The following is a 27414-nucleotide window of genomic DNA, read 5'->3' as shown; positions in this document are numbered from 1 at the left end:
TGAGAGTGGAAGCAACTTCGGATCTTTATACTGTTGTAACTGAAATGGATGAGCTGTTTATTGGGACCCAAGGTTGTATTCTCATGTATAAGTTGCTTAATCTTTTAATTTTTTTTTTATTTGACAGAGTTATAGACAGTGAGAGAGAGACAGAAAGGTCTTCCTTCCGTTGGTTCACTCCCCAAATGGCCGCCATGACCGGCGCTGTGCCGATCCGAAGCCAGGAGCCAGGTGCTTCCTCCTGGTCTCCCATGTGAGTGCAGGGCCCCAAGCACCTGGGCCATCCTCCACTGCCTTCCCGGGCCACAGCAGAGAGCTGGACTGGAAGAGGAGCAACCAGGACTAGAACCTGGCGCCCATATGGGATGCTGGCACCGCAGGTGTGGGATTAACCAACTGAGCCACAGCGCTGGCCCTAATCTTTTAATCAGTTACAGTGAAACAGTTCTTAAAGAGAAGTGGTCTTTGTTTTTAGAAGAGGTGTTTTGTTTTTAAGATTTATTTAAATGGCAGACATGGGGGGCGGTGAGTGAGCAAGCAAGCTTCCATCTGCTGGCTTACTCCCCAAATGGCTGAAATAGCCAGGAACTGCATCTGGGTCTCCCCTGTGGGTGTCAGGGGCCTAAGTAGCTGGGCCATCTTCCACTGCCTTCCCCGGTACATTAGAGGGAGCTGGATTGGATGGAAGTGGAGCAGCCAGGACTCGGACCAGCACTCATACAGGACCTAACACACTATGCCACAACATCAGGCCGAGGTGGTCGTTCTAATTTGCCTGAGTGCTAGGAGAAATTCCTATATTTGCATGAAGCATTAATTAAGCAAGATATATTTAGTGAGCTCTAAAAATTTTATTTTGACTTGTCTTTTCAGTAGGTTTTAGACATTTAGAAGATCATAGTCAAGAATGAAGGAAGAGACCTGGAGTGATGAGCAAATTTAAAAATAAATAAATTTCACTGATATTGGCCACTGATAAGGAGAATATCGTCCAACCAGGGAAGGTACTGGTTCATGGACTCTTTGGGGAACTTCACCCAGATCATAGGGCGCCTCTCCAGTCCATGTCGCTATGACTTTCATGGTCAAGGATGGCCTGTGTTTTCCAGAAAGGCCCCTCTGCTGTTTGACATGGAAGCGAATGATCGGGAGGAACCTTGCTGAGGGACCTTGTCACAGATGAAATTACCACAGTAAGTATACCAACACTTCAGTCACTTTGACACTTTAACTTGGTTGGAGAGACATCCAAAATGGGACCTTTTTAAAATATTGCCTTAGAGTAAATGGTCTTTTTAAACTTGTGGTATTTTAGATTTGGGCTTAATCCTCCATAAACCACAGAATAAAGACAAGAGGAAATGTTCTCAGAAATAGGATTTTCTGCTTGGAATGTGGATGTATTTGTGCTTCTTTGTATGAACATCAAATAACTTGCTTTGTCCCTATGAGGTCTGAGAAGTTTCTTTCATCTTTTCAACTTTGCCTTCGAAATTAATGTAGCAAAAATTGGAGATTGGGAGTAAAAAGTGTCAGACACAAATCTGGTTTGTTAGCTAGTGCTGAGTAATATAGTTCTAGAACTACTGGGTGTTTCTGGTTAGAAGGAAGTTTCTTTAGTTTGGTTAACATTTACCATGGATGTCAGCACATGCAGTCACCAAATCACAGTTAGGTTAGAACCTACAAACTGAGTTCTTGGTAACAGGAGCAGCGAGTGCTAGAAGGTTTAAAATAGATGTCATATGATACTACTTATAACTCAGGGAAATTTTACAGTCCTAGGAACCTGTACGGAGCATAAGCCAAAATGGAAGATGGTCCTGTTTTCTATGGCTTTAAAAACATTTTTCTTACAATGTTTGCTACCTTTTTTTTCTTCAAGCTTCTAATTAAAGTTTTTTTGGCTCTCCTCACCCATTTCTATATCGTCAAAGGAAATAGAAAAGAAGCGGCTAGGATAGCAGAAGAGATCTATGGTGGAATTTCAGGTAAAATACATGAATTTGCTCCCAATTCTTAAAAGAAAACCCTCCTAGATAATTCATAGGAATATTATTTCTAGAAGGCAGATTTTATTTAGACTTTGGTTTTTACTGGGTAGTTTTGAAAATGCTCTGTCATTTAAAGTGGCAAAGGGTGTTACCTGCACCAACTTGTGAAGGATTTTCAGCTTTCCTTTTTGCAAGTGAGTAGATCTATTAGCAGTCACTGTTTGAGAGGTACGTAGAGTAGTGGCTTTCTAAGACTGTTCTGAGAAATCTCATTTCTTCTGGCCCAAGGAATGACATATATAGCATTATTTTCTTTTCTTTCATATTTTAAACCAAACTTTTAATGATGAAGAGTATTGTAGCAAGAATACATTTCCTCAGGAAATAGTTATTGGTAAATTTGATCTAAAGCAGCAGACGTGGCATGCTATATATATATATTTTGTGCTGTCATTCGCAATTGGAATTAAGCACTGTCACTGTCAGAAAAAAACACCTCTAAGCCCATTTGCCAGTGACACCAGGCAAAACACTACAAACACAGGTTATTACAATATGAAATGCCCGGATTTGGATAAACATTTTAAAGTCTCATGCTTTGTAGAGCTTTGTCGCAGTTTCTTTCAGGAAAATGATTCGCTTTAATTGTACTGAGATTCTACAAAACTAACTGAATCAGATATCCCTATCACTGCTGAGATTGTCACTTTATTAAGTATTTATTCATAAACAGACTTCATAATTTCCTTATGTATTTTTAGTGTTCAGAGGAGTTCCAGGATTACATCATTCTTTATCTAGTATCCATTTCAATTTGCATCCAGGATTCTCTTTCAAAATAGACTTATGCTATGCGATTCCAATACACTAGAAGACTTGGAAGACACTAGATAGAGTGGTCTTACCCAAAGCAGTAAGACCTCCAAAGACAAAGCATCAGAATGCTTCAATTAACTGAGGGAAAAGAGAAGAATTTTGAAGTTTCAGAAAGTGTCAGAAGGCCAGGACTGTGGAAAGAGATTTCCTTTGGGGATTACATTTGTCACACATTTCAGGGAGGTATGTTACTTTGGCTGAAATAAATTAATGCTTCTCTTTAGTTTCACTTTAAGCATGATTTGAAAAGCTATTTTGTAATTTAACTTATAAATTTGGGCAGACGTTTCCTGAAATTTTCAGCAGTGGCTTTGATGTTCTCACAGATACATCATGCTCATGGGTTAAATTAATTAAAATCCAACAAAGTCAGTGTCAGCAAGGGTGTGTTATGAATGTTTTCTCCTGTCACTCCTGTGCATTATTTCTGTCTCTGTGGTCTTTTAGTACGCTCTTACAAAGGCTTTGTGATAGTCAAAATCCACATAAGTATGGTTTGAACTTAAGTCTAGAGCCAGAATACAAGTCTCTTAAATAGAATTCATTCATTCTTTTGCTCAAATGTTCATATCATTACTTGTGCAAGTTCCTAGGATAGTATTTGCTTAATCTGCAAGTAACATGGTGTTATAAGGTCAAGAACATTTTTGCAGTTACTGTTAATAAGAGTCAGGGATGAGAAAGTGTGTTAATTTCTCAGTTTAATTTCCTTCCTATGTATATATGTGTGTATACATATACATGCATCCCCACACCAGATTTGGCTAATGAGTCTTTCTATAATAATATGGTCAGAGCCAGTAGTTTTTATGCAATTGTAACAGTCATTTTGTCTTCTGAGACCGCTAGCAGTCGTATATTACATATTTAAAGCTAGATGTCTTAAAAATATCAAGAAAAATGTTGTGAAAGTGTTAAACAAGAAATAACTTTTACTGTTTATTGGTCAGACAAATGTTTGCTGGGAAAATAGGTGACATTTAATCAGTGAGTTAGTTCATTGACTTAGAAAATTCTCCGCCCAAGGTTAAATTCCTTGATTCTGCTAGCATACCCCATTCTTGTCAACATCGTCAGCAATGTCAAAAGCAAAGGGAGGGGAGTGAAAAGCTCAGCCAGGGCAGACTGTAGACTTTCGTGGGTCCCAGCGCTCTGGGAAGTGCCACCCAGCATCACATCATTTATTAAATATCAGGTTTTTGTAGATTCTTTTGGAAAGTTTTTTAAATTATTCTTGGAATTTCATCTAGAATACATTATTTGTTATTTCTTTGTGGTTTTGACTATTACATTTGTAGATAACTCATCAGAATTAAATTATGGCTGGTTTTCAAAAACTTGGTAATTCATGCATAATTTTTTTGAAGAGCCTTCATATAGACAACTTCAAAATTTCTTGTGCCCCAAAAATCTTGTGTTTTTTTTTTTTTTTAAGATTTATTATTTGAAAGGTGGAGTTACAGAGGCAGAGAGAGAGAGAGTCCTCCATCCACCAGTCTACTCCCCCAGTGGCCACAACAGTTGGAGCTAGGCCTATCCAAAGCCAGGAGCCTGGAGCTTCTTGCAGGTGTCCCACATGGTTGCAGGGGCCCAAGGACTTGGGCCATCTTCCACTGCTTTCCCAGGGCATAGCAGAGAGCTGGATTGGAAGTGGAACAGCCGGGACTTGAACCAGTGCCCATATGGGTAGTCCATGCCACAGGATGGCTACGCCACGGCACCAACCCCACAACCTTCTTTTAATTCCACTTTCCCATAGACTTCATGTAATACCCTTGTAGCTCTGAATTTTCAATCTTCTCTGTGTATTTTGTCAAACATTTTGTGTGTGTGTGTGTGTGTGTGTGTGTGTCTTTGGCCCATGACATTGTTTCTAGAGCACCAGCTCCCACCTTTAGCTTGTCGATATTTCTGTAGGTACTATAGTTTACCTGAGACACATGTTTGTTGCATGATTTTTCAACCTTTGCTAATTTAATTACTAAGCTAGATTTAGTACCATGACATGGTCATCAAAGTTGGTGAAAGTAAAGTGTAGATATAATTTGGTAACCTGTTATGCACAGCCCTTGAGCCAGACATGCTTTTGAATTGAGGAGCTTTTGGATGTAGAAAGATTACACAGTATGCATGCTGTGTACCACGCAGCACTCCCACCGGGGCCGGAGCTGCCTTCCATAATCAAACATTTTGATCTTTCTTCAGCCTATATTTAAATATTCACACTAAGGGAAAATCCAACTAAAAAAGTTGCTTAACCTGAGTCCTGGCTACACTTCGCTGCCAAAGGAGTTTGCATGACACCTGAGGGAAAGCTTGGTTTTCAGAATTTGGGGGACATTGAATTGCAGATGAGAGGTTGCAAAACTATAGTATCCTGTTCTTCCAAATAATAGCTATTTTAAACTAAAAGGTTAGTTCTAAGTGTTAAGTTGGAAATCACTCGTCCTTGTTCTAAATTCAAGGGAGTGACCTTGATTTGACAGCATGTCTCTGCCTAACTCATCATCCTGACTCCTTTTTCTTGTCCTGTTAGACTAAGATTTTCCTGCCTTCGTTTCCATTCTTGCCCAGTGTCTACCTAGCCTCTGCTCTTATTTAGGTGTGCTGAATGTTTGCTCAAACCTTGGCCTGACCATCCCTTGAGTAACTGGTTATGTATCTAGGTGCCTGCTGTTCCCGAGTTGGAACAGCCAGTTCCTTGCCTTCCCACCTTCAGCTCAGCCTCCTTTCTCACACACTAGAGCAGGCCATTGTATCTAACACAGTTCATTGACTGAGTTTCATGTCCTGACCAGAACTGGATGTTAGAGGATATAATTTTAACCCAGTCTTCTTATAATATGTTGGATATCCCAGTCAATTTGTTCTATTTTTCCCTTATTACCTTTAGTATACTTAAAACATTATGAATTCTTCTAGATTCTTGCTTACATTCTGGTTCAAAACTGAAGCTCTTTATGCATTTTGTGTTCTTTGATAAATGCTACCAGAGAAGTTGTTAGGATTTCAGAACTTGAATAAGAATAAAGATCATTCAATGTATACCAAGGATTATAACTAGTTAGGTGGTCTTTTGAAATAATCAGTAATCCCAAAGACTTGTTGAAATTAGAAGGCTCAAAATTGTAAAACAAAAAAAATTAAAAATTAATACTTGATTTTTCTCTTAACACTTGGGGTTTAGACAACCATATCCCATCTGAACCAGTTTTGTTGTTGAAATATATGGTTTGAGAAGTTGTTGTGAAATTGTTATTCAAAGAGTCTGAGAAGTAGAGATGAATGTAAAGGGGGAAAATGAAAAAGTTGAGCATTTTCCACACACCTAATCAGGATCAGGCAAACATATTTGTAGAGTAAAGCGTCTTCCTAGTGTGTTTGCAGCCCTGTGACACAGGCAGCATGCCAGGGAACTAAAAATACATTGCCTGGGGAGAGAGAGTGGCTTCTGCTTCTGCACTCACTATTCAGGGAGCTTACTTGCATGTTTCCTGAAAGGGATGGAAAAACTCCTGAACTGCCAAAAGAACTTGTCCCCTTCGCTTCTCACAATTAGCTCTGACTTACAAAATGAGAATATAAGAGGTGGAGACTGTGCTGGGAGCAAGAATAGAAAAGCCCGAGAGCCCTTCCGTGGTGAGGTTTCTGGAGGAGGGTTCTGCATGACCACCTCGGGAGATCCTGTGGGGCTGCAAAGAGAGTGATTTGATTTCCAGTTGGGAAACAAAGCTGCTTTTGCTTTCTACGGCTAAGGTATGGAGTTCTTTGTGCTGTTGAGAGATACAAAGCCCTAAGGTGAGCAAATCTACCACGGGGATGGGCAGAATGTAGAAAGCAACACATCTTCCAACCAGAATGAGGTGTGTTTTGGAGTTCCCCAGACTTGGGTTTCAGGCCTACTTCTGGCACTTGCCAGCCATGAAACCTGTTCATGTGGTACCCAGTGGTTGCCGTGCGTTCTGGGGTGTTCTCAGGAAGCAAGGCCCTTGCCTCCTCTCTTGGAAGCTGGGGAATGGGGCTCCAGGAAAAATACAAGCTTCTGTGAGGGGTGCCTGAGAGGAGGCACTCCCAGACAACTTAGAACTCAGGGAAGAGACAGCTGAAAGCAGAGGCCTCCGGAGCAAGACCAGGGCAACCCTTAGACCCGCCTCCTTGTTGCCATGGAAGATGGCGCCACACTCTGGTCACTGTGACTTCCGAAGCGTGAGGTAGGAGCTGGGGACGGGAGAGGTTGCTTCGTTGCTGGCCCACGGTAGGAAAGGTGCTTGGGAGTGACTCTGGTGACCCAGCATGAGGCCTGCCGTGGAGGCCGGGTGAGCAGGGCTGGCCTCGGGTTCCAGGTACCTGGGAAGCCATCTTCCCTGCCCTCAAGGCACCAGAGGACCTGGCGCCCAGAGGCAGGAGGCGGAGGCGGGTGGAGAACAAGCTGTTCCTCACCCCCAGCTGCCTGCTGGGCCCGGACGGGGAGAGGTGTGGGGCTGTGAGGAGGAGCAGTGGTTGCAGTTTGATTGGGAACTCTAGGCAAGAATGCCCCAAATCCAGAAAAGCGCATAAATGCTAAGTGAGCAGCTGGCTCGATTTTCGCAGTGAGCACAGTCAGGAAGCAGCACCCAAGAGCATGGCCCCCTCTGTGACCCCCTCCAGTCAGCTTCCGCCCCACCTCAGGTTGCTGCTGGCTCCTAACGCCGAAGGTGAGTTTGTCCTGTGTTCAGAGAAGCGGAAACACACGGTGTGTGTTCTGTGTCTCGTTTCTTTCATTCCTCCGCAGCACTAGGCTTGGGGGCTGTACCCATGTTGTTGTGTGCCCGGACCGGGTCTCCCTGGGCTGGCGAGCTGCAGAAAGTTACTGGCGAGTTGGAGAAAGGGCCAAGGTGTGGTTAAGGTTCGGCCCTCCCGCGGGGAAGGGAGTCGGCACAGCAGCCTTGCCGATGAGGTTTAGAAACCCTGGAGCTGCTTCATGTTGCTATCACATGTTAACTCTGCAGAGCAAATTACCACTTCAGTGTTGCTTTTATTCTTTTTTTTTTTTCTTTTGACAGGCAGAGTGGACAGTGAGAGAGAGAGACAGAGAGAAAGGTCTTCCTTTGCCGTTGGTTCACCCTCCAATGGCCGGTCGGTGCACCGCGCTGATCCGAAGGCAGGAGCCAGGTGCTTCTCCTGGTCTCCCATGGGGTGCAGGGCCCAAGCACCTGGGCCATCCTCCACTGCACTCCCGGGCCACAGCAGAGGGCTGGCCTGGAAGAGGGGCAGCCGGGACAGAATCCGGCGCCCCGACCGGGACTAGAACCCGGTGTGCCGGCGCCGCAAAGCGGAGGATTAGCCTAGTGAGCCGCGGCGCCGGCCTGCTTTTATTCTTGAATCGAATAGTCATACAGGTTGAGTATCGGGATACCCTTATCAGATTTCAGATCCTTGTGGATTTCGGACTGTTCGTATACACATAATGAGATAGCTTGGGACTGGGATGCCAGTCTGAACGTGAACTTCTCTCATGTTTCATACATACTTTATCCAGATAGCCTGAAGGTAAGTTTGTACAATATTTCTAAGAATGTTGTGCGTGGTGTGGAATTTACCACTTGTGGCATCTGGTCAGCTCTCTTTCAGATTGTAGATTTTAGATGACTTTGGATATCCGCTGCTTGACTTAGGGCTGCTGGGCCTGTGTTACGTTCAGGAGACTCAGGTCGGTCCCTTGCTGGTAGAGCAACAGGAGCAAAGCCACCCTGTCGATGTGCTTCTTCCATCCATCACGGTGCTGAGTTACTGCCAGTCGTGAGTAAAGACAGCTCCTAGCCTGCGTTCGCTGCCAAGACGATCGGGCAGGAGGGTAACGAGCCTCAAGCACACTGCATCTTGAATGGGATGGAGATGCACTAGAGGAAAACCAAGGCTGACTAATTGAGGGTTATATGCAAATATTATCTCATCATTGGCAGCTTACGCAAATTAAAAACATCCCAAGAGATTTAAAAATAGTCCACTCATCACTTTTTAACTGACTCGGGAACAAATGGAGATATAAACACAGTATATGTTCATGTGAAAAAGTTTTTTTTATTTGTTTTTCTTTGTTATAAAAGCATTACCGATTTGTATCAGGAGTAGGGAATCTCAAATGATTTCATCTATTTTTTTTTTTTTTTACCTTTTATTTTGGAATTCGTTTCGACCAACAGAAAGGTTACAGGAATGGTACCAACAATTCCCAGTTCTCTTTGCTCAGTCACGTTTAGCCTAAACCCAGTCACGTTTAGCCTGCTGTCCTAATGACAGCCTTGATAGCAAAAGGATCTCATCGAGGCTCAGGTGTTGCCTTTAGATGCTGTGTCTTGCCAATCCCCTTCAACCTGGACCAGTTCCCCAGTGTTTCCTTGAACTGGCTACAGGCCAGTTATTTTGTACAATGGCTGGTGCACGGTGTCCTCATGATCACATTTAGGTTATGCATTTGGGGCAGGAATCTCACAGAAGCAGTGGCGTGTTCTTCTCACTGTGTTCCCTTTATTGGCACATAATGTCACTTGTGGCATTCATCAGATGACACACGGGGCCAAGTTGTTCCAGAATTGCTGATGTGAACTGTGATCACCTGGGTAAAGTGGTTTCTACCATCGTGTTCCACTGTAAAATTATCCCTGTTCCCCATATAACTAGTGATTTTCTGGGGAGATAAGCTGAGGCTAGCTCTACTATTTCTTCTACATTTCTTTCTTTTTTAAATTTTATTTGACAGGTACAGTTACAGAGAGAGAGAAGGAGATATCTCCCATATGCTGGTTCACTCCCCAAATGACCACATTAGCAGGGGTTGAGCCAGGCTGAAGCCAGGAGCTTCATCTGAATCTCCCATGGGGGTGCAGGGGCCCAAGGTCTTGGGTGATCCTCTAATGCTTTCTTAGGCCATTAGCAGGAAGGTGGCTCAGAAGTGGAGCAGCCAGGACTCGAACCAGTGCGCATAATGGGTGCTGGTGTCATAAGTGGTAGCTTAGCCCATTACACCACAACAGCTCTTATTTCTTCTACATTTCCAAGATGGCATTCCATTATGGGAAAGTGTTTTCTCTTCACTATGTTTAGACCTTTATTCATGTCACTGAGTAGAAGATGGCCCAAGTCCTTGGGCCCCTGCACCCACATGGGAGACCTAGAAGAAGCTCCTGGCTTTGGATTGGCGCAGATCTGGCCATTGCAGCCAATTGGGGAGTGAACCAGTGGATGGAAAACCTCTCTCTCTCTCTCTCTCTCTCTCTATCTCTGCGCCTCTCCTTCTCTCTCTGTGTAACTCTGACTTTCAAATAAATCTTTTAAAAAATATCAGTCCAATTCTTTGGAACTTATTCTAGCTTTTCTCATTTTGATAACCCAAATGGTTTCAGAGGTACAGTAAGTTCCAACATACAAAAAATGTTTATTGAAGTGTTTATAACCTTGTTTCTCTTCCTTGAGGCCTTGAATTATTTCACTTTCACACAATCCCATCTTCGGTGGTATTTTGTTATGCCAAATTTGCAGGTCTGGGAAACCAAAGTTTTCAGCACCATTAGACTCATCTAGAAGTGGTCGCTTCAGAGCAGTGCCTTGTGTTAAATCCAGACTGCATTATATTCTAGCCCATGTATGAAAAGCACAGCCATGATTTGGAAAATGTCCACATTTTGCAAACTAGAATAGATTTTCCTGCAAAACAACTGATTGCCCGTTGGCATGTTTAATAGAGGTTTACTTCTTAAATGCTCATTTTAAAAAAAGATTTATTTATTTGAAAGAGTTAAAGAGAAAGAAAGACAGGGAGAGAGAGTGTGGGGAGCAACTGGGAGCAACTCGGACTAGACTAAGTTACTGGAATTAAGACTTATTCTATGCATCTGCTCTCCCACAATATGGCGCTGGGAGAGGAGAAAACAGCTTCTACACAGCTGCCTCCAGTTCAACCAATAAACTGTAGGACCTGCTCCTGATTGGAGGAGAGCAGCGTACTCGGCGTGTGGGTAGCAGAGTTGGGATTGGTGGAAGAGGACTATAAAGGAGGAGAGAGACAACATGCACGAGAAACATCTAAGGGGAACATCTATCTGAAGGAACACCTGTGCAGCCCCCGAGAGAGCCAGCCGGTGGTGTGCCGCTCCCCTGTGGAAGTGGGGAAAGTGGCCAGGGGGAACCGCCCTTCCACGGAGGTGGAAGGGACAGTAGCCAACCCGGGAAGAACCAGCAGCAAACCCGGGAAGGGCCGAGCAGACAAAAGAACAACGCAGGGTCCTGTGTCGTTCCTCCACGAAGACGGGGAGCGACAAGAGAGAGAGGAAGAGAGAGAGGGGGAGATCTATTTTCCATCCACTGGTTTACTACCCAGATGTCCACAAAGGCCAGGGCTGGGGTAGGCCAAAGCCAGGAGCCCAGAGCTTCCTCCAGGTCTCACATGTCGGTGCAGGAGACTAAGAACTTGGGCCATCTTCTGCCACTTCCCAGGCCATTAGCAGGGAGCTGGATCAGAAGTGGAACAGCCAGGACACAAACAGGCACTCATATAGGATGCCAGTGCTGCAGGCAGCAGCTTAACCCGTTATGCTATGACATTGGCCCTTTAAATGCTCATTTAAGCTGGTTGTTCTTGGTTATAGATAAGCAATTATAAGAAAAAGACACTCGATGGTTGTTTCCAGGCTGTTCCTGGAGTACTGTCCTATCACGTCTCTACCCATGAATCATAAATGGTCTCACGCACCTGACATCGTGGATGGATTTTATTGGCCTACTTAGAGATGAAAGCACTTACCAAATACTAGACGGCCACATTCCCGTTCTCTAGATAAATACATTGAGGTTCAAATGAGTTGGACAGCTTGCTGATTTGAACGGAGTGTGTGGTCAAGGCGGGCCTTGAACCTAGACAGTCGGGCTCCACTGAGCTCATGCTCAGCCATCACACTAAACTTCCTACAACAAGGTGGCATAAGGAAAAATTTTGGAGGATTATGTCATCTGGAAACTGATATTTGCAGTACAGTAGATACAAGTCATTATGAGACAGTTCCCAAAGGAATTTCAGCAAAGACCATTTTCCTGGTCCCTCAGAGTCTCCTTCATAGCACACAGGCTACTGAGCCTTTGCTGTGTGGGTGGGAGGCCAGGGAAGGATGAAAATGTGGCAGCTCATCGACCTGTTTTGTTCGTCCTTTTGCCTTACTTGGAGCTATTGGCATCACTGGGCACTATTTGGACTAAATCTATTGCTAAGTCAGATTGACTGCCCCTCTGCACATACCACCACACTAATGGACTTAGGTTCAGTAGCTTGTCACCCTGAAAGTGGCTGATGAGAGAGCCTCATGCAGGTACCTGTTTCTCTCCTCTTCCCCCAGCTTCTTCTCACAGTGGCTGGGGAGCAGGATGGGGCTGCAGGAAGAAGTGTCCAGACCTTGACCCTGAACTTGATTTGTGTTTCAGACTGCTGGGCTGATCGATCCCCACTTCATGAAGCTGCGGCCCAGGGGCGCTTACTGGCCCTTAAAACTTTAATTGCACAAGTAAGTAAACGGAAGACTTGACTCACGGTGCTTGTGCTGTAATGAAGCATCACTCTGTGTTGGCTGCGGGGGCAGCAGAGGTCTGGCTGGCCCCCTCTGTCTCCTAGCACTGCCGTTCTAGGCGTCTGCGTGCTCCTTTGCCTCGCTGTAGCTTTCTTCTCCCTCTCCTCCCCCAGCGCACTGCCTCATTTCCTACCCGCTCCCCTCCCTTCCTTTCTGGAGCTTCCTTCATGGGAAGTTTGCCTGGGAGGCTGGATGCACGATGCCCTGCAATGCATGTTGCACTAACTCCCGCAGTGTGTGTGAAGCCACGACAGTGCCGCAGCTGCACTCAGCAGCTGGCACTGCGTAACAGAGCCCTTCAAAGCGTAGTGGCTGAAAACAAGAAGCAGAGTCTCAAGGTTTGTGTGGGCTGAGCAGCAGCTTAGCTGGGTGGTGGCGGCTCAGCCACAGCTGCAGGCGTCTCACGACTCAAGTGCGCAAGGACCTCCTTTCCAACTCACTCAAGCGGTTGTTGGCAAACCCCGATTCCTGGCCACAGGGGCCTCTTCCAGAGCTGAGTCATGACAGGCAGCTGGCTTCCCCCAGAGAGAGTGCGAGAGAGGGTCTACGAAGGAAGTGACAGGTTTTGAAAAATCTGATCTCTGAAGCGGTGTCTCGTCACTTGTGCCGTGTTCTACCCACTCAATGTGAGTCAGTAAGTGCGGTTCACGCTGAAAGGGAAGGCAGTTTTCAAGAGAGCCCGAACCAGGAAGCAGGGGTCACTGGGTGCCATCTTGGAGGCTGCCGACCCCCATGATGCTCTAGTTCAAGCACAAGCGTTACAGTCGGTTAACACATGGATACATCTTACTCCTGGGGAAGATTTATGAAAGTCTTAGTTATTAAGGCTACTTTGTTTTTATGACTGTATCCTCAGCACCTTGGGCAAGGAGTGGTGGCCTGGTAAATATTTGTGAAATGGATGAAGGAAACTGTACACGCTCCATTTGCTTTGTTTACTTTAGAATCTACATGTGTACAGAGGAGGTGAGTCATTATGTCATTTTCTCACATTCTAGCTATCACCTGGCTTCCTTACCGTGTTGAATTGAAACAGCTGGGTGCCTTATCGTTTTGCACATGGCTGCTGCTTTTTTTTTTAAACTTTCTGCTCTATAGTTGGTCACTTCTTAAGAAAGTAGAGGCAAAAGGAAAACAATGATCAAATGGACTTTGCACCTGATTTTATCATTTGCTGATTTATTTTAAACACTTTGCATTTCATCTGATTTCATGACTTTTTAATATGTAACATATTCACCCAGTTCAAAAATCAAAATGTTACGAAAAAAGTACACAATGAAAAGTCTGGCACCTGCATCCTTCCTCTCAGCCTCCCACCTCGAGATTGGTTTTACAACTATTTTAAAATAAAGTTCTTGTTTCAGGACGATTTTAAAGTGCCGTTGCAAAGATAGTACAGGGAGTTCCCATGTAACCTATACCCAACTCCCCCTATGTTAGCTTCCTACAGAGCCATGGTGCATCAGTCAAAAGTTAAGAAGTTAGGCCGGCACCGCGGCTCACTAGGCTAATCCTCCGCCTTATGGCACCAGCACACCGGGTTCTAGTCCCGGTCGGGGCGCTGGATTCTGTCCCGGTTGCCCCTCTTCCAGGCCAGCTCTCTGCTGTGGCCAGGGAGTGCAGTGGAGGATGGCCCAAGTACTTGAGCCCTGTACCCCATGGGAGACCAGGATAAGTACCTGGCTCCTGCCATCGGATCAGTGCGCTGCGCTGGCCGCGGCAGCCATTGGAGGGTGAACCAACGGTAAAGGAAGACCTTTCTCTCTGTCTCTCTCTCTCACTGTCCACTCTGCCTGTCAAAAAAAAAAAAAAAAAAAAAAGTAAGAAGTTAGCTCTAACATTGGTGCAATACCATTAATTTCTCTGTGGGCTATTGGGATTTCACCCGTTTTCCCTCTGGTGTACTTTTCTGTCCCAAGGGCCAATCCAGGATGCTCATGTTGCATTTAGCCCTTCTTTATTCTTAGTTTTTCCGAAGCATGTTAGCTTCAACAGGGTGATGAAATGGAGCCGTCCTAACTTGCTCTTGCTCCTGGATGTCATGCCGCCCCGCTGTCACTGGCCCTACCTGGAATCTGAACTTTCTGTGTCTCCATCATCTCGTGCAATTGCAGTAACTGGCTTCGGATGACCTTGCAGGCCTGTCCAGCGTTACAGTCCTCCAAACTCCAAAGCTTCTGAGGTTCTGCCCCCATGCGAGTGTTTTCCTAAGCACACTCCTGCCACCTTGTGGACAAGCCTGTTGTTTATCTTGTTTTCTTAGAAGGCACACCTCCACAGGCAAAAGGAGCAGGAAAAGTCTTTCCTAGATATATTAGACACAGGATTTGCAATATGTAGCGCAGCTCTACAACCCAGACATCCTGCTCAGGAGATGCAAATGGGCAGGACACAGCAGGCACAGGCATCAGGACGAAGGGACAGACAGTGGCGGGGGTGGGTATCAGCTGCTGGCCACAGCCGAAGACCTGGCAGGGGACGGTGTGTATGTAGGTTAGGGTTTGGGGTTCAGGATCTTGGCACTTGGTTTTGGAAGCTTTCAGCAGCTCAGTTACAATGCAGGGAACCAAAAGCAGGGCTCATCCGGGAAGGACAGACCAGGGACCTAAATCCCTTTGTGGATAGAAAGAGGAAGAGTGGGGAAATGGTCAGAGCCAAGTTGTGAAAGTCAAGGTATGAAGCCAGAGTCGTCTAGCAGCTAGGCTGACCTCACCATCTGTCATGGCGTTCTGGGTGAGGAAGGCAGTACGGGGAGGGGGCACGTGCTAGGACAGTGCAGTGACGTTCATACCTGGGAAAAGACATGATGGGGTTCAGAGAAGCCGCGACTGTGATGAGTGGTCTGGTCGGTCACGTCCCAGGGCCGGGGCCAGCACGGCCATCCTGGCACCTCGGTCTACTTTGCTGTCTGCTCCCCAGTCAGCAGTCATCCTTCTGTTCCAGACCCGTGTCTACCTTCTCTTCTTCTCTGGCTCCGATGCTTATGCGTCATCTCACTGCTGTTCACACCCGCAGCAGCCCCCTTCCGGTCTGGCTGGGACTCATGGAGCCGTCTCCCCAGCTCTGCTTGCTTCTGTCTCACATTCTTGCCCCTGCAGTCAACGCTCCGGGCTGCGACCTGGGTGTCTCTCCTAAACCAGCACACCTGTTGGCTCCGGGCCCCTGGAAGCCTAACATGCACAGGGGCCTCATTCCCAGAAGACAAGCACTTTCTTTCTTCTTCGGCCCCCATTAGGACTCTGTCGGATCCACGCAGGCAGCTGGGGCCTGCAGCGGCGTGTTCCGTCCCCTTCTAATGGTCCACCCTTTCTTTGCCTTCCCGACCCGAAGCCTTTTATGCTTCAAGCTTTGGTTAAAGGCTAACTCATTTGTGACGTTTCTTGTGCCGCAAGCCAGATTCAAGAATCCACAGTGCTCCCACTTAAATTCGAATGTGCTTCTGGTATCCAGATCTTCTTGCTGTCTGCTTTCTTCATTGCTGCCTCCCTGCTTGGCCTTTGGAGAAGAGCGACTTGTGTCCTGCGTTTTGACAATCCAGGCCCTAGTACATAAGCCTGTGTTGCATAATGAATTTGAGGCTCCCACACTGTGTTTAGGCTCCCCCGGCAAGACCTCTCCTCCTGTCCCCCAGGCATGGAAAACCCCTCAAATATGCCGAACAGCACGGCTTTCACCGCTGTCCCAATGGCGGCGTTTAACCCTCTTCCTTCCAAATTGCAGGGCGTCAACGTCAACCTCGTGACAATTAACCGGGTCTCTTCCCTCCATGAGGCGTGTCTTGGCGGTCACGTGGCCTGTGCGAAAGCCTTATTGGAAAATGGTGCACACGTGAGTACCACCCCTGACCATTTGTGAACAAACTTTCAGTTCATCTTTATTGGAAATCATTGAAGAGAACAAGGTTGAAAGGAACCATAAGAAACACTCTTAATTCAACACCTAAACCAGCAACAATTTCTGTTGAGCAAAATTATCAAGTTCAGTGAGCTTTTAGTAAATAACACATTGAAAAAACTCAATCTTATTTTTAACTTCCGTGCTGACCTCTTCAAAGAGGGACTGAGGTGCTCCCTTACAGTACAGATATCAAAGTAAACTACAGAACCAACACCGCAAAATCCCAGTGACACTCATATTTCATTGCCAGATATTGCTCTGTTACTAATTCTGCCATTTAGTCCAGTCCTTGACTGCTTTGTTTTTATCAGATGCAGCGTCTTTAAGCACCTGATGGTTTCCTTTGCATTGGGTTCTGCGTGTGGAACTGAATGGAGAAATCTCCTTGCGCAAACTGATTTTCCTGACGTCACCGCGGTCAGGCGTTTGTCAGGTGGCGCTCCTCTGCTGGGGTTCCCTCTCGGCTCCTGGGTGACCGTGAGGGTGAGGCTGTGTGACGGCCACTTCCTGTCCATCTAGATGACTGCAGTCACAGGCAGATTGCTGGCAGGAAATGGGGAACAGTGGCGGGTCAGAGAGGAGGCGTTTTATTGGAGACGAAAAGAACGAGGTGTGTTCCCTGTCTGGCAGTTTTGTAAGGGAACATCCGATATGTTTGTATCGAACCACTTGATATTTCAACCAGAATGCTAAAAGGAGACAGAGAAAGCTGGTCAGTGAGTAGGCGGGTTCCCATAACTGGGAACCTCCTGGCACCTCAACCTCCACGCATCTGAAACTGTGCTTATCATGTTCTTCCCTGTGGGACCTGCTCCTCCTCTTGTTTTCTCACTCTCGGAGACTAGGTGAGACAGTCTCCTGGCCTCGCTGGCCCTCAGCCTGGGAGTCATCCTGTTTCTGCCATCTCTCCATCCAATAAATCACAACTCCATAAGCCTTTCTTACTGTGTCGAAATCACCTCTCTCTGTTTTGGCCTTACGTAACAGAATCCAACCTAACCTACGCAAGGAGAAGCGGTCATCTTGCCTTTGTTTTCCATGTAGTAGGTGCTCAATAAATGTTTGCTGAAATGAACAAGGAAAGAAATTGTTCTTGTCTGTCACTGCCATCTTTCCAATTTAGTGGAGGTTTTATTGGAACCCTGGAGACAATTTTTTTTTTGTTTCTGAAGGAAGAAAATTTATAATCCTGATTATCCTAAGCATCTGTCTTTAGTGGTTGAGGCAAAACCGTGTGACATAAAGCCCTTATTTCAAGCATATCAGAGCTGCCCCATCAGAATATCTTGGTCCCCTGATGTTCTCTCCAATCTGTTGCTGATGCCCCAAGATGCCTCCCATAACCCTGGAAGTTGCCGAGGATGGTTGGAGATACCGTGTTGATGGCTGCTTTCCATGTGCCTTTGAGTTGCATGATCTCTTTAGCAGTCACAGCTGGCATATGCAATTTATATGAATTATGGTAGACCGGATAAAAAACATATGGCAAGAAAGACATTAGGACTGTGTAGAGTTGCTGAGGAGATGTTCAGCCAGGGACCATAAGCGAGCTGAATCACGCAACTCCGTGTAAATGCAAAATGGCAATAATTGTTGTTGCAAATGTTAATTAAGTGCTCACTGGGCAATGTTCTAAGTGTTTAACATATAGTAACTCACTTGACGCACACAGTGACCTTGTGAGGCGTCATAATACTGTAACAAGGCAGAGTTTCCTCCCTCATTCACCAGGCCGATGCACAGGAATACACACGTGGAGATGGTGAGAATGGAATAGCAAATCCTCTGTGCCTCTCTTTGCCCATTACTAGGTCAATGGAGTGACGGTTCATGGAGCCACGCCCCTCTTCAACGCTTGTTGCAGTGGCAGTGCGGCATGTGTCAACGTGCTGCTGGAGTTCGGAGCCAAGGCCCAGCTCGAGCTGCACCTGGCTTCACCCATCCATGAGGCAGTGAAGAGAGGTAAATGAGCCGCCACGATGCACAGCAGGCACTATGGGCTCACTCCACTATGCTTGGATCAGACTAGCGTGAGTCCTGCCAGGGCTGCCCGGGTCCCCCTCACCCTTCCAGTACAATTGGCTTAGAAATCTCACAGTGGGGGCCTCCCCCTGTGGTGCCAGTTCATGTCCCAGCTGCTCCTCTTCCAATCCAGCTCCCTGCTACTGCGCCTGGGAAAGCAGAAGATGGCCCCAGTGCTAGAGCCCCTGCACCCACATGGGAGACCCAGAGGGAGCTCCTGGCTCCTGGCTTTGGATTGGCGCAGCTCCGGCCATTGCGGCCATTTAGGGAGTGAACCAGCAGAGGGAAGATTCTCTCCCCACCCCCATCCCTCTCTCTCTCTTCTCTATCCTTCTCTCTCCTCTCTGTAACTCTGCCTTTCAGATAAATAAATCAATCTTTTTTAAAAAAAAAAAAACCACAGCAATCATTTGAATTTGCCTCGATCTTATGAAACAGACCTTACAGCCTGGGAAGTCTTGAGTCTGAGATGTCCCACCGCCCAAGCAGTCTCTCAGCAGGCTTTCCTGAGCCTCGTCGCTGGTGTTTCAGTGGCAGCTGGTGCAGCCAAGGCAGTGATTGTGACTTCCATGCGTTGTGCTGTGCAGGTGTCTCCTTCCTTAGTACAGAAAAGCAGGGCATTCCCCCAAGCCCATAAAGCACCAGCCGCTAACATAGAATTAATTCATGAACGCGTCTGAGAGCCGAAGCTGATACTATCTCCGAATAGTAAAGATGAACTTCCCGACTTCTAGGTGGCAGTTATTAAAACAAAATTGCCAATTTAAAAAGGCACTGGAAACTAGACTCCCAGGTTGCTAGTTGGTTTAGAAAGGAAGGAAAAGAGTAAGTTTAAGGAATCTAAGAAGCATATGCATAGACAAGACAGGAACAAGATGCCTTTGCAAGGACAAGGTACAGCAGGTGTTTGGCGTAGCAGCTCCGATGCTGCTTAGAAAGCCCACGTCCCGTATGGGAGCGCCTGTGCTGCACCTCGGGCTCCACTCCTGACACCAGCTTCCTGCTAATGCAGACTCTTTGAGGCAGCAGGCGATGGCTCAAGTCATTGAATTCCTGCTTCCCATGTGGGAGACCTGGAATAAGTTTCAGGTTCCTGGCTCTGGCCCTGACCCAGAGCCAGTCACTGAGGTCATTTGGGGAGTGAGCCAGCAGATGGGAGCTCGCTCATTCTCTCTGCCTCCCAAATAAATAAAACAATTTTTTTCAAAGCTTTTTTTTTTTTTTAAGAGAGGACAATGCCGTTTGTCAAAGGTCAAACACAAAGAGCAACATTTTGGTGATAACTACAAGTGGAGTTGTTTTCTTATATCAAGATGAAAAATACACTGATCTTTGCTGGTGTAAGTGGGGATAAAGGTCTTTATTTCAAGAGGCAATAGGGAAAAATTCTCCCCAGGTTAATAAAGATGTTACTTGGTAAATTTTTTCCAGTAGATTACTTTAAATGCAACCAAAGACTCAAATTTCAATGTACTTATCTTTCATGTCCTAAATGTATTTATTGATTCATAATAGATATTGGTCATTTCCCAAACAAGTCCTTTAAGTTATAGAGTAATGAACTACTTTGGAAATGATATAAAAGTCTTTTTCAAATTTTAAATAATGATTTCAGTAAAACTTAATGCTATTTGCATTTCCACCCAAATGTTTAAAAATGGATAAATGTGAGGAACAGTTTGACTTACTTAAGTAATCCTGTAGTACTTGGATGACTATATGGAGCTTTTGGTATCTCTGTGCCTATAAAACATGCATGCTTATTAACTATAAACACAGTTTGTGCATGTCTACATTTTCTTCTGTGTTGTAAAATCATGTTAAGGACTAATATCCACAGAATGGAAGAATTATTAGCAATTCATTATTTTAACTACTGTTACATGAGGAGTTTTCAAAAGTTCATGGAAAAGGCATGTTATGAAAAAAAACTATGCCTGGATTTCAAAAGTTTTTGCATGAAAATAAATTTTTTACCTTGGTTTCCATGAACTTTGTGAAGTGCCCTTGTATTAGTACTAGCCACTTAACTTTCTTTGTTTTTTAAAAGATTTATTTATTTTACTTGAAAGTCAGAGTTACACAGAGAGAGAAAGAAAGGCAGAGAGAGAGAGAGAGGTCTTCCATCCGCTGGTTCACTCCCCAATTGGCCGCAATGGCTGGAGCTGCACCGATCTGAAGCCAGGAGCCAGGAGCTTCCCGGTCTCCCACATGGGTGCAGGGGCCCAAGGACTTGGGCCATCTTCTACTGCTTTCCCAGGCCATAGCAGAGAGCTGGATCAGAAGAGGAGCAGCTGGGTCTTGAACTGGCGCCCATATGGGATGCCAGTGCTTCAGGCCAGGGCTTTAACCCGCTGCACCACAGCTCTGGCCCCAGCCACTTAACTTTCATGGAGTTATTTTTAAAGCTTCATGAGAATGCTTAAATTTAGCTCAAATTAGTTTTTTCTTGTTAAAAAATACAACACTGTTTCAAAAATATTTATTACATGCTCCATATTTCTCAGGCAGTTTTCAGTACTGATTGGACATTACTTCTGAAATATTACAGTTTTTTTCTTTTCCACTGTATTTGAAAGGCTAAGAGACAGAGACAGACAAGAGGGACATCTTCCATCTGTTGGTTCACTCCCCAAATGACTGCAACAGCCTGGGCTGGGCCAGGGCAAAAGCAGGAGCCCACAACTCAATCTGGGACTCCCATGGGTGACCCAAGTACTTGAGCCATCACCCGCTGCCTCCCAGCGTGTGTGTGAGTAGGAAGCTGCATCGGGAGCACAGCCTGCACTCCAAGCCAGGCACTCAGACAGGAGCTGTGGGCGTCCCAAGCAGCATGCCCACCACTGCGCCAAATGCCGACCCCTGGGGTCTTAAGCTTGAAACCTCTGTGAGCAACCTGGGTCACGGTCCGAGTCAATACCTTGAGATATTGGTGCTATAATCCAGGTATACTATTTACTCAATGTGAAAAAATGATTAGAATCTACAAAATCCTGGGTTGTATGTTTTGATGCTTACTTACATTGAGAATTCATGATAAATCCTGTAGGCATAAGATGGAGCTTACTTTCATGTTATCTATACAGAAAATGTTTGTTAGATTTAAGGGAACATTTAAATCTTCCAAGCTCCCATCAATATCTCAGAGGCATTCCCTCCTGAACCAATCATTCATGTACAAAGGAGAATGTTTGCTAGCATAGTCCTTCTTAGCCACTCAATATGAACGCGTGTTTAAATATATTCTAAACCTAGCCATTTTAGTCATTCTTACATGTGGTCCAGGCTAACCAAAATAAGGTTGCAAGGCATACACCCGATCTCACATGCGTAGGGCAAGAAGAGAAGATGTTTGTAATGGACAGGAAAGGGGGCTGGGCCTTGATTTTGGGCACTGGGTTTTCAGGGTAATAATAGGGTGAATTGTTTCCACCTGTGGGTCCTATAGCCTCCATCTGTGAAGTGGTAGCTTCATTCTAGAAAGTGTTTTCAACTGTGCTCCTTGGAGCACGGAGTCGGAGTTCTCTCAGGAGCTGAACGAAGGTGTTCGAGTGGGAAAGTCACGGGCATGCTCCTCCTCTTAGTGATTTTTACTTTGGGGATTTCTACCTAAGCATTCCAAAAGAAAACAAGAAACAACTTTTTCCGACTACAAAAAGAGATTTGGGTATTTTTAAAGCTCGTTTCAGATAAGCAGCCCTGTAGTTCTATGAAAACCCAATGTGTGCCTTCCTTGAATGAGATTATTTTCTGTCCTATCAGGTCACAGAGAGTGCATGGAGATTCTGCTGGCAAATAATGTTAACATTGACCAAGAGGTGCCTCAGCTGGGAACACCCCTGTATGTAGCCTGCACTTACCAGAGGGTAGACTGTGTGAAGAAGCTTCTGGAATTAGGTAATTTCCACAGCCTCTTCATGAGAAGAACTTGCTAGCCGTCTTGGTTGTCTTTGGCTTCAAAGATGAAGTTCTTGTTGGGCTGGAAAAATTCTGATAGCATTTATTGGTTGAGCACTGGCAACAGAACTTGTGCAGAGAAATGAGTACTTTTAATTTTCAGTCCTGCTTCCTTTGATGTTGGCTCCATTTACCTGCTGTGGCTGTCCGTAGTAGTCTCAGGATGACTGTCAGCCACACCTGTGCTTGTAACCCTCCTCATCCATACATAACAGCATTGGCTCTTTTTGAGTCACGTGCCCACCTATGACCCAATCACATTGGCCAAGGGAATACAGTACACTGATTGGCTTAGGCCTGCATTCTGTCTTCCCTGAAGTCATCAGGCATCTCTAGTAACACACGACTGAGACTCCTAAGAGGGCGGTTCCTGGGAGAGAAATATAGGTGTGATTACCAGGAAGATGCCAGATGGTAAAAACAACAGACATTTGCCTCCAGCTTTTTACACCTGTCCTGCTACGTTATTTTGTCATATTTTAATTCTAAAAGGCACAGATAGAAACCAAGAGTCCAGGAAAGGTAAACTGTCTTGAAATTATTATTTGGTAAAAGAATCAGCAATCTTAGCTACTGCCATAAAAGTGGAGGTTGTAGTAAGAATCTTTAGTTCAGAATTCTTATCTCCAAGAAGGTTTTTATCTTTCCTATTCCCTTTCATTTACTGTTCTCTATAAGTTCAAAAATCTTTTTGAGGGGCCAGCATTGTGGTGTAGTGGGTAAAGCATCTGCCTACAATGCTGGCATCCCATATGGGTGCCAGTTCGTGTCCTGGCTGCTCCACTTCTGATCCAGCTCCCTGCTAATGGCCTGGGAAAGCAGCCTAGGATGGCCCAAATGTTTGGGCCCCTGAACCCACGTGGGAGACCCAGATGAGGCTCTTGGCTTTAGCCTGGCCCAGCCCTGGCTGGGGAGTGAACTAATTGAATGGAAGATTTCTCTGTCTCTGTCTCTCCCCCTCTCTCTGGAACTCTGACTTTCAAATAAATAAATAAATACATCCTAAAAAATCTTTTTGAGCCCAAATAATATAAATACTAAATAAATTTAGCTTTATCTTTTGCCCCCAAAATCCAAAATAATGACGTAACAGGAGCTTCAGATATTTTATTTTGTGTGCCATACAATACATATGGGAAAGCAGTAATTAAAATGATTAAAGATGTCTAACTTCACTTTTCTCACCAAAACATTTTGAGACAGTCTTAGTAGGCTTAAACAATATATTTTCTAAGATTTGTCAAATATGAGGGTACATCAAAAAGTCCAAGAAAATGCAATGAAAGAATAAGCTGGTGCAAAAAAAGATTTCAAACCATGCGTAGTTTTTTTTTCATGATTTGCATTTGCCATGTTTTTTTTTTAAAGATTTATTTATTTATATGAAAGAGTTACACACACACAGAGAGAGAGAGAGAGAGAGAGAGAGAGAGAGAGAGGGAGAGGTCTTCCATCTGCTGGTTCACTCCCCAGTTGGCTGCAATGGCTGGAGCTGCGCTGATCTGAAACCAGGAGCCAGGAGCTTCTTCCAGGTCTCCCAAGTGGGTGCAGGGGCCCAAGAACTTGGGCCATCCTCCACTGCTTTCCCAGGCCACAGCAGAGAGCTAGACTGCAAGTGGAGCAGCTGGGACTCGATCTGGCACCCATATGAGATGCTGGTGCTGCAGGCGGCGGCTTTACCCGCTACGGCACTGTGCCCGCCCCTTGCCATGATTTTTTGAAGACCTCTCCTGTGCATGAGTTTAAAATTTTTTTGCACCAATAAACTCATCTTTCAATCCCATTTTTCATGAACTTAAAAAAAACATATTGGCAGTTAAGATGTCTTAATGTATGATAACTATGTTTTAGGCTCATTGTGTTTTACATTACCACTTGGTGTTGAATTATGGCTGTCTGCTTTATTTAAGGAGCCAGTGTTGACCATGGCCAATGGCTGGACACGCCCCTCCATGCTGCGGCACGGCAGTCCAATGTGGAGGTCATCCACCTGCTAACTGACTACGGGGCTAATGTGAAACTCAGAAACGCACAGGGCAACAGTGCACTCGATCTGGCAGCTCCAAAAAGCGGTGTGGAGCAGGCACTCCTGCTCCGTGAAGGTAAGAAGCGCTCTTGCGCCTGCATCTCTTCCGTAAGTACACTGCCAGCTCCCTCCTGTCTCATCCTAAGGTCTTCCTTTTCTCTTTTACACGGGGTGGTTGCTATCGTAGGAAGTGGCTAGTCGTGACGTCACTGAGATATCTTCTAGGAGATGGCATGCTGTGGTTATTCACTTATAACTAAAGGGCGTTCGCGTACACTGGATTGTAGCTGTGTGCTTTCCTTAATGGGGAGATAATCACACACCTTGGTTTCCCCCTGACGAGGGTGAACGGCCATGTCTATTCTGGCCTAAGCACATGAATGAGCAAACCATAACTCTTCTTCACAAAGCTGGGAGCTAATGGACAGAGTACGCGTAAGGAAACACCAGGGAATTTGTAGAAAAATGGAATGGAGAGATAAGGATGTGTTGGTGCAAAAAAAAAATTGAAATTCATGCATGTGAGAGATCTTCAAAAACTTCATGGAAATTGCATTTTATGAAAAAATTATGCATGGACTTCCAACTTTTTTGCACCAAAATAAACTTACTTTTTCATTCACTTTTTCCCTGGACTTTTTTGAAATTCCCTTATAGCTTAGAAATACAACCAAATGGGGGAGATTGCTTGCTTGTTCTTCAGATCCAAGAGGAGGTTGGTCTGCATTCTGCATTGCCTCACTCCCATGTCCACCATGGGCAGTAAGAGCACCTGTAGGTGCCAGAGGAGAAACATGGAGCTTCCAAAGTTTCATATCCCAAATTCAGAAGAGAACCATGTCATATCCATACAGTAAGAGGTTTTCTGGGCACACACTGATCATTTGTGTGCTCAGGAGAGGATCAGAGATAATTAGTCAGCTTTCCATGTGCCAGGCACTGAGTGAGATTTGAAACAGAGTAATCTCACTGCATTCCTAAATTTTATAGTAGCTGGTGTTTATGCCAGCCCCAAAAGGGAAAAGTGAAGCATTCTGGCTTGCTGAGGATCACAGAGCAACTAAGAAGTACCCGTAGGAGTCTAACCAAGCCCTCTAACCCCAGCACTTGCGCTTTCACTATGATGGGGTCCCAGTCCTGAGCCTTCTGAAGCGACTTCTGCTGGGGAGGAGGGTCATTGCCCTCCCGGTTTCATTTTGTGAAACCACCTCCTACCCCCATCTTCCACAGCTTCCATCCACTGGTTCACTCCCCACATGACCACAACAGCCGGAGCTGAGCCGATCTGACGCCAGGAGCCAGGAACTTCTTCTGCATCTCCAATACGGTGCAGTGGCCCAAGGACTTGGGCCATCTTCTACTGCTTTCCCAGGCCATAGCAGAGAGCTGGATGGGAAGTGGAGCAGCTGGGACTCGAACCGGAACCCATATGGGATGCCGGCACTGTGGGCTGGGGCTTTAACCCGCTGAACCACAGCACCGGCCCCCAAAATATACTTTTAATTCCATTTCCTTGAACTTTTTGAAGTACCCTTGTATGTTCCACTAAACAGGTGATGTCCCCATCTGTATTTTGTGCTTGCTCTGCCGTTTGCGTCTCCTATACAGATCCAGGCTGTCTTCGGTTTTTAGAGTTTCACTCGTCTAGAGCTCTGCCCTCCCCCTTCCACCGTCAAGCCCTCTCCACCACCATGAGGTTTACACCATTTTTATTCTCTTCCTCAGGACCGCCTGCTCTTTCTCAGCTCTGTCGCCTGTGTGTCCGGAAGTGCTTGGGCCGAGCATGCCATCAAGTCATCTACCAGCTACGTCTACCAGAGCCACTGGAAAGATTCCTCCTATACCAATAGTTCCGACTACCCAGGGGCAGTTACTTCAAAATAAGAGGCTTGCTGTCGCTGTACCCAGGGTACTTAGTGTAGGTGCCCAACACCTGGATTCTCGGTATCCTCCAATGCGTTCAGCCAGTAGGAGTAGATCCCCATGAAATGGGACATGTGGGGAGTGGTAACTCCTGGTTAATTTAACGTTTTCATTAACCAAGGGACAACCATAAACCTTTTAGTTTAATCTCGTGGTGATAAATTTAATAACACTGTGAAGTAGAGTGAAAATAACAGGCTACTGTTGGTGATACAGCTTCCTGTGTGCCCAAGAGTCACTTTCCTGGACACTGCATAGACACATGGAAATTCAAGTGGATGAGATTATAATGAATATTAAGTAGTCCAAGATGTGTTTCTGATTTAGTTCCCTCTTCTATTTCCTTTATCAATCTTTTTCCTTGAATAAATCTATGCTATAATTTTGATTTCTCTGCATTTTTAATGTGTGTGTGTGTGTGTGTGTGTGTATATATATATATATATATATAAAGCTAAATATTTTGACAATATCATGGTTAACAGAGGCTTCTCGTTAACGGAGGCCCTGGTTGGTAAAAGAGATTTTGGAAGATGTTAGTTCATTCAGAGGTTGGAATCTATTGCTTATCACTTCTGATATTACATGCTGTTCTTCAAAGTAAGCAGTTCTGGATCAAGCAACACTGGATACCCCAACAATCTGAACCTAGGGGCCCTGTTTGATGTATATTGCAACCCAAACACTGGCTTATTATCAAAGTCAAGATCTTCAGGGTTTCTGAAATAATTACATGCTGATACTTGCCACCAAGTTGGGCTCATTGCTGAATCATTTGGAATATGGGCTGATGGGCTCTGGTTATCACTCTTATATTCTCTATTTTTTTTTAAGATGGATTTATTTGAAAGGAAGAGAGAGAGAGAAATATCTTCCATCCACTGGTTCACTCCCCAAATGGCCACAACAACTGGTGCTGAGCTTCTTCCAGGTCTCCCACGTGGATTCAGGGGCCCAAGCACTTGGGCCATCTGCTACTGCTTTCCCAGGTGCATTAGCCAGCACTGCAGGTGGTGGCTTAACCTGCAGTGTCACAGTGCTGCTCCCGTTCTCTACTTCTTTGATATCAATGTTAGCTTCCACATAGCGGTGAGAACATGTGGTATTTGGCTTTCTGTACCTG

The 27414-nt window shown here is 45.4% G+C and overlaps 1 protein-coding gene across 7 annotated transcripts; it reads left to right on the top strand.

Annotated features, from left to right (window-relative positions):
* The first annotated feature begins 1602 nt into the window (after positions 1-1602).
* ASB11 (ankyrin repeat and SOCS box containing 11) lies at positions 1603-26679 on the top strand. 7 transcript variants are annotated; one of them, XM_070067265.1, is made up of 8 exons: positions 6297-6626; positions 7461-7564; positions 12321-12400; positions 16187-16294; positions 18175-18325; positions 22148-22282; positions 24253-24444; positions 26094-26679. In XM_070067265.1, exons 2-8 carry the CDS (start codon positions 7492-7494, stop codon positions 26216-26218), a joined length of 864 nt encoding a protein of 287 aa, XP_069923366.1. In that variant the 5' UTR covers positions 6297-6626; positions 7461-7491; the 3' UTR covers positions 26219-26679. The 7 variants fall into 7 exon arrangements, with proteins under 7 accessions (XP_002720042.1, XP_002720043.1, XP_069923366.1 ...); XM_051827610.3 differs by lacking the exon at positions 7461-7564 and adding an exon at positions 13320-13429 and having other exon boundaries at positions 6516-6626; XM_002719996.5 differs by lacking the exons at positions 6297-6626; positions 7461-7564 and adding an exon at positions 1603-1991.
* Positions 26680-27414: the final 735 nt, after the last annotated feature.

The sequence above is a fragment of the Oryctolagus cuniculus genome, chromosome X, assembly GCF_051225735.1.
Source record: "Oryctolagus cuniculus isolate XC-2025 breed Fujian yellow rabbit chromosome X, ASM5122573v1, whole genome shotgun sequence".
Lineage (NCBI taxonomy): Eukaryota > Metazoa > Chordata > Mammalia > Lagomorpha > Leporidae > Oryctolagus > Oryctolagus cuniculus.
This window is presented reverse-complemented; position numbering and strand designations above follow the sequence as displayed.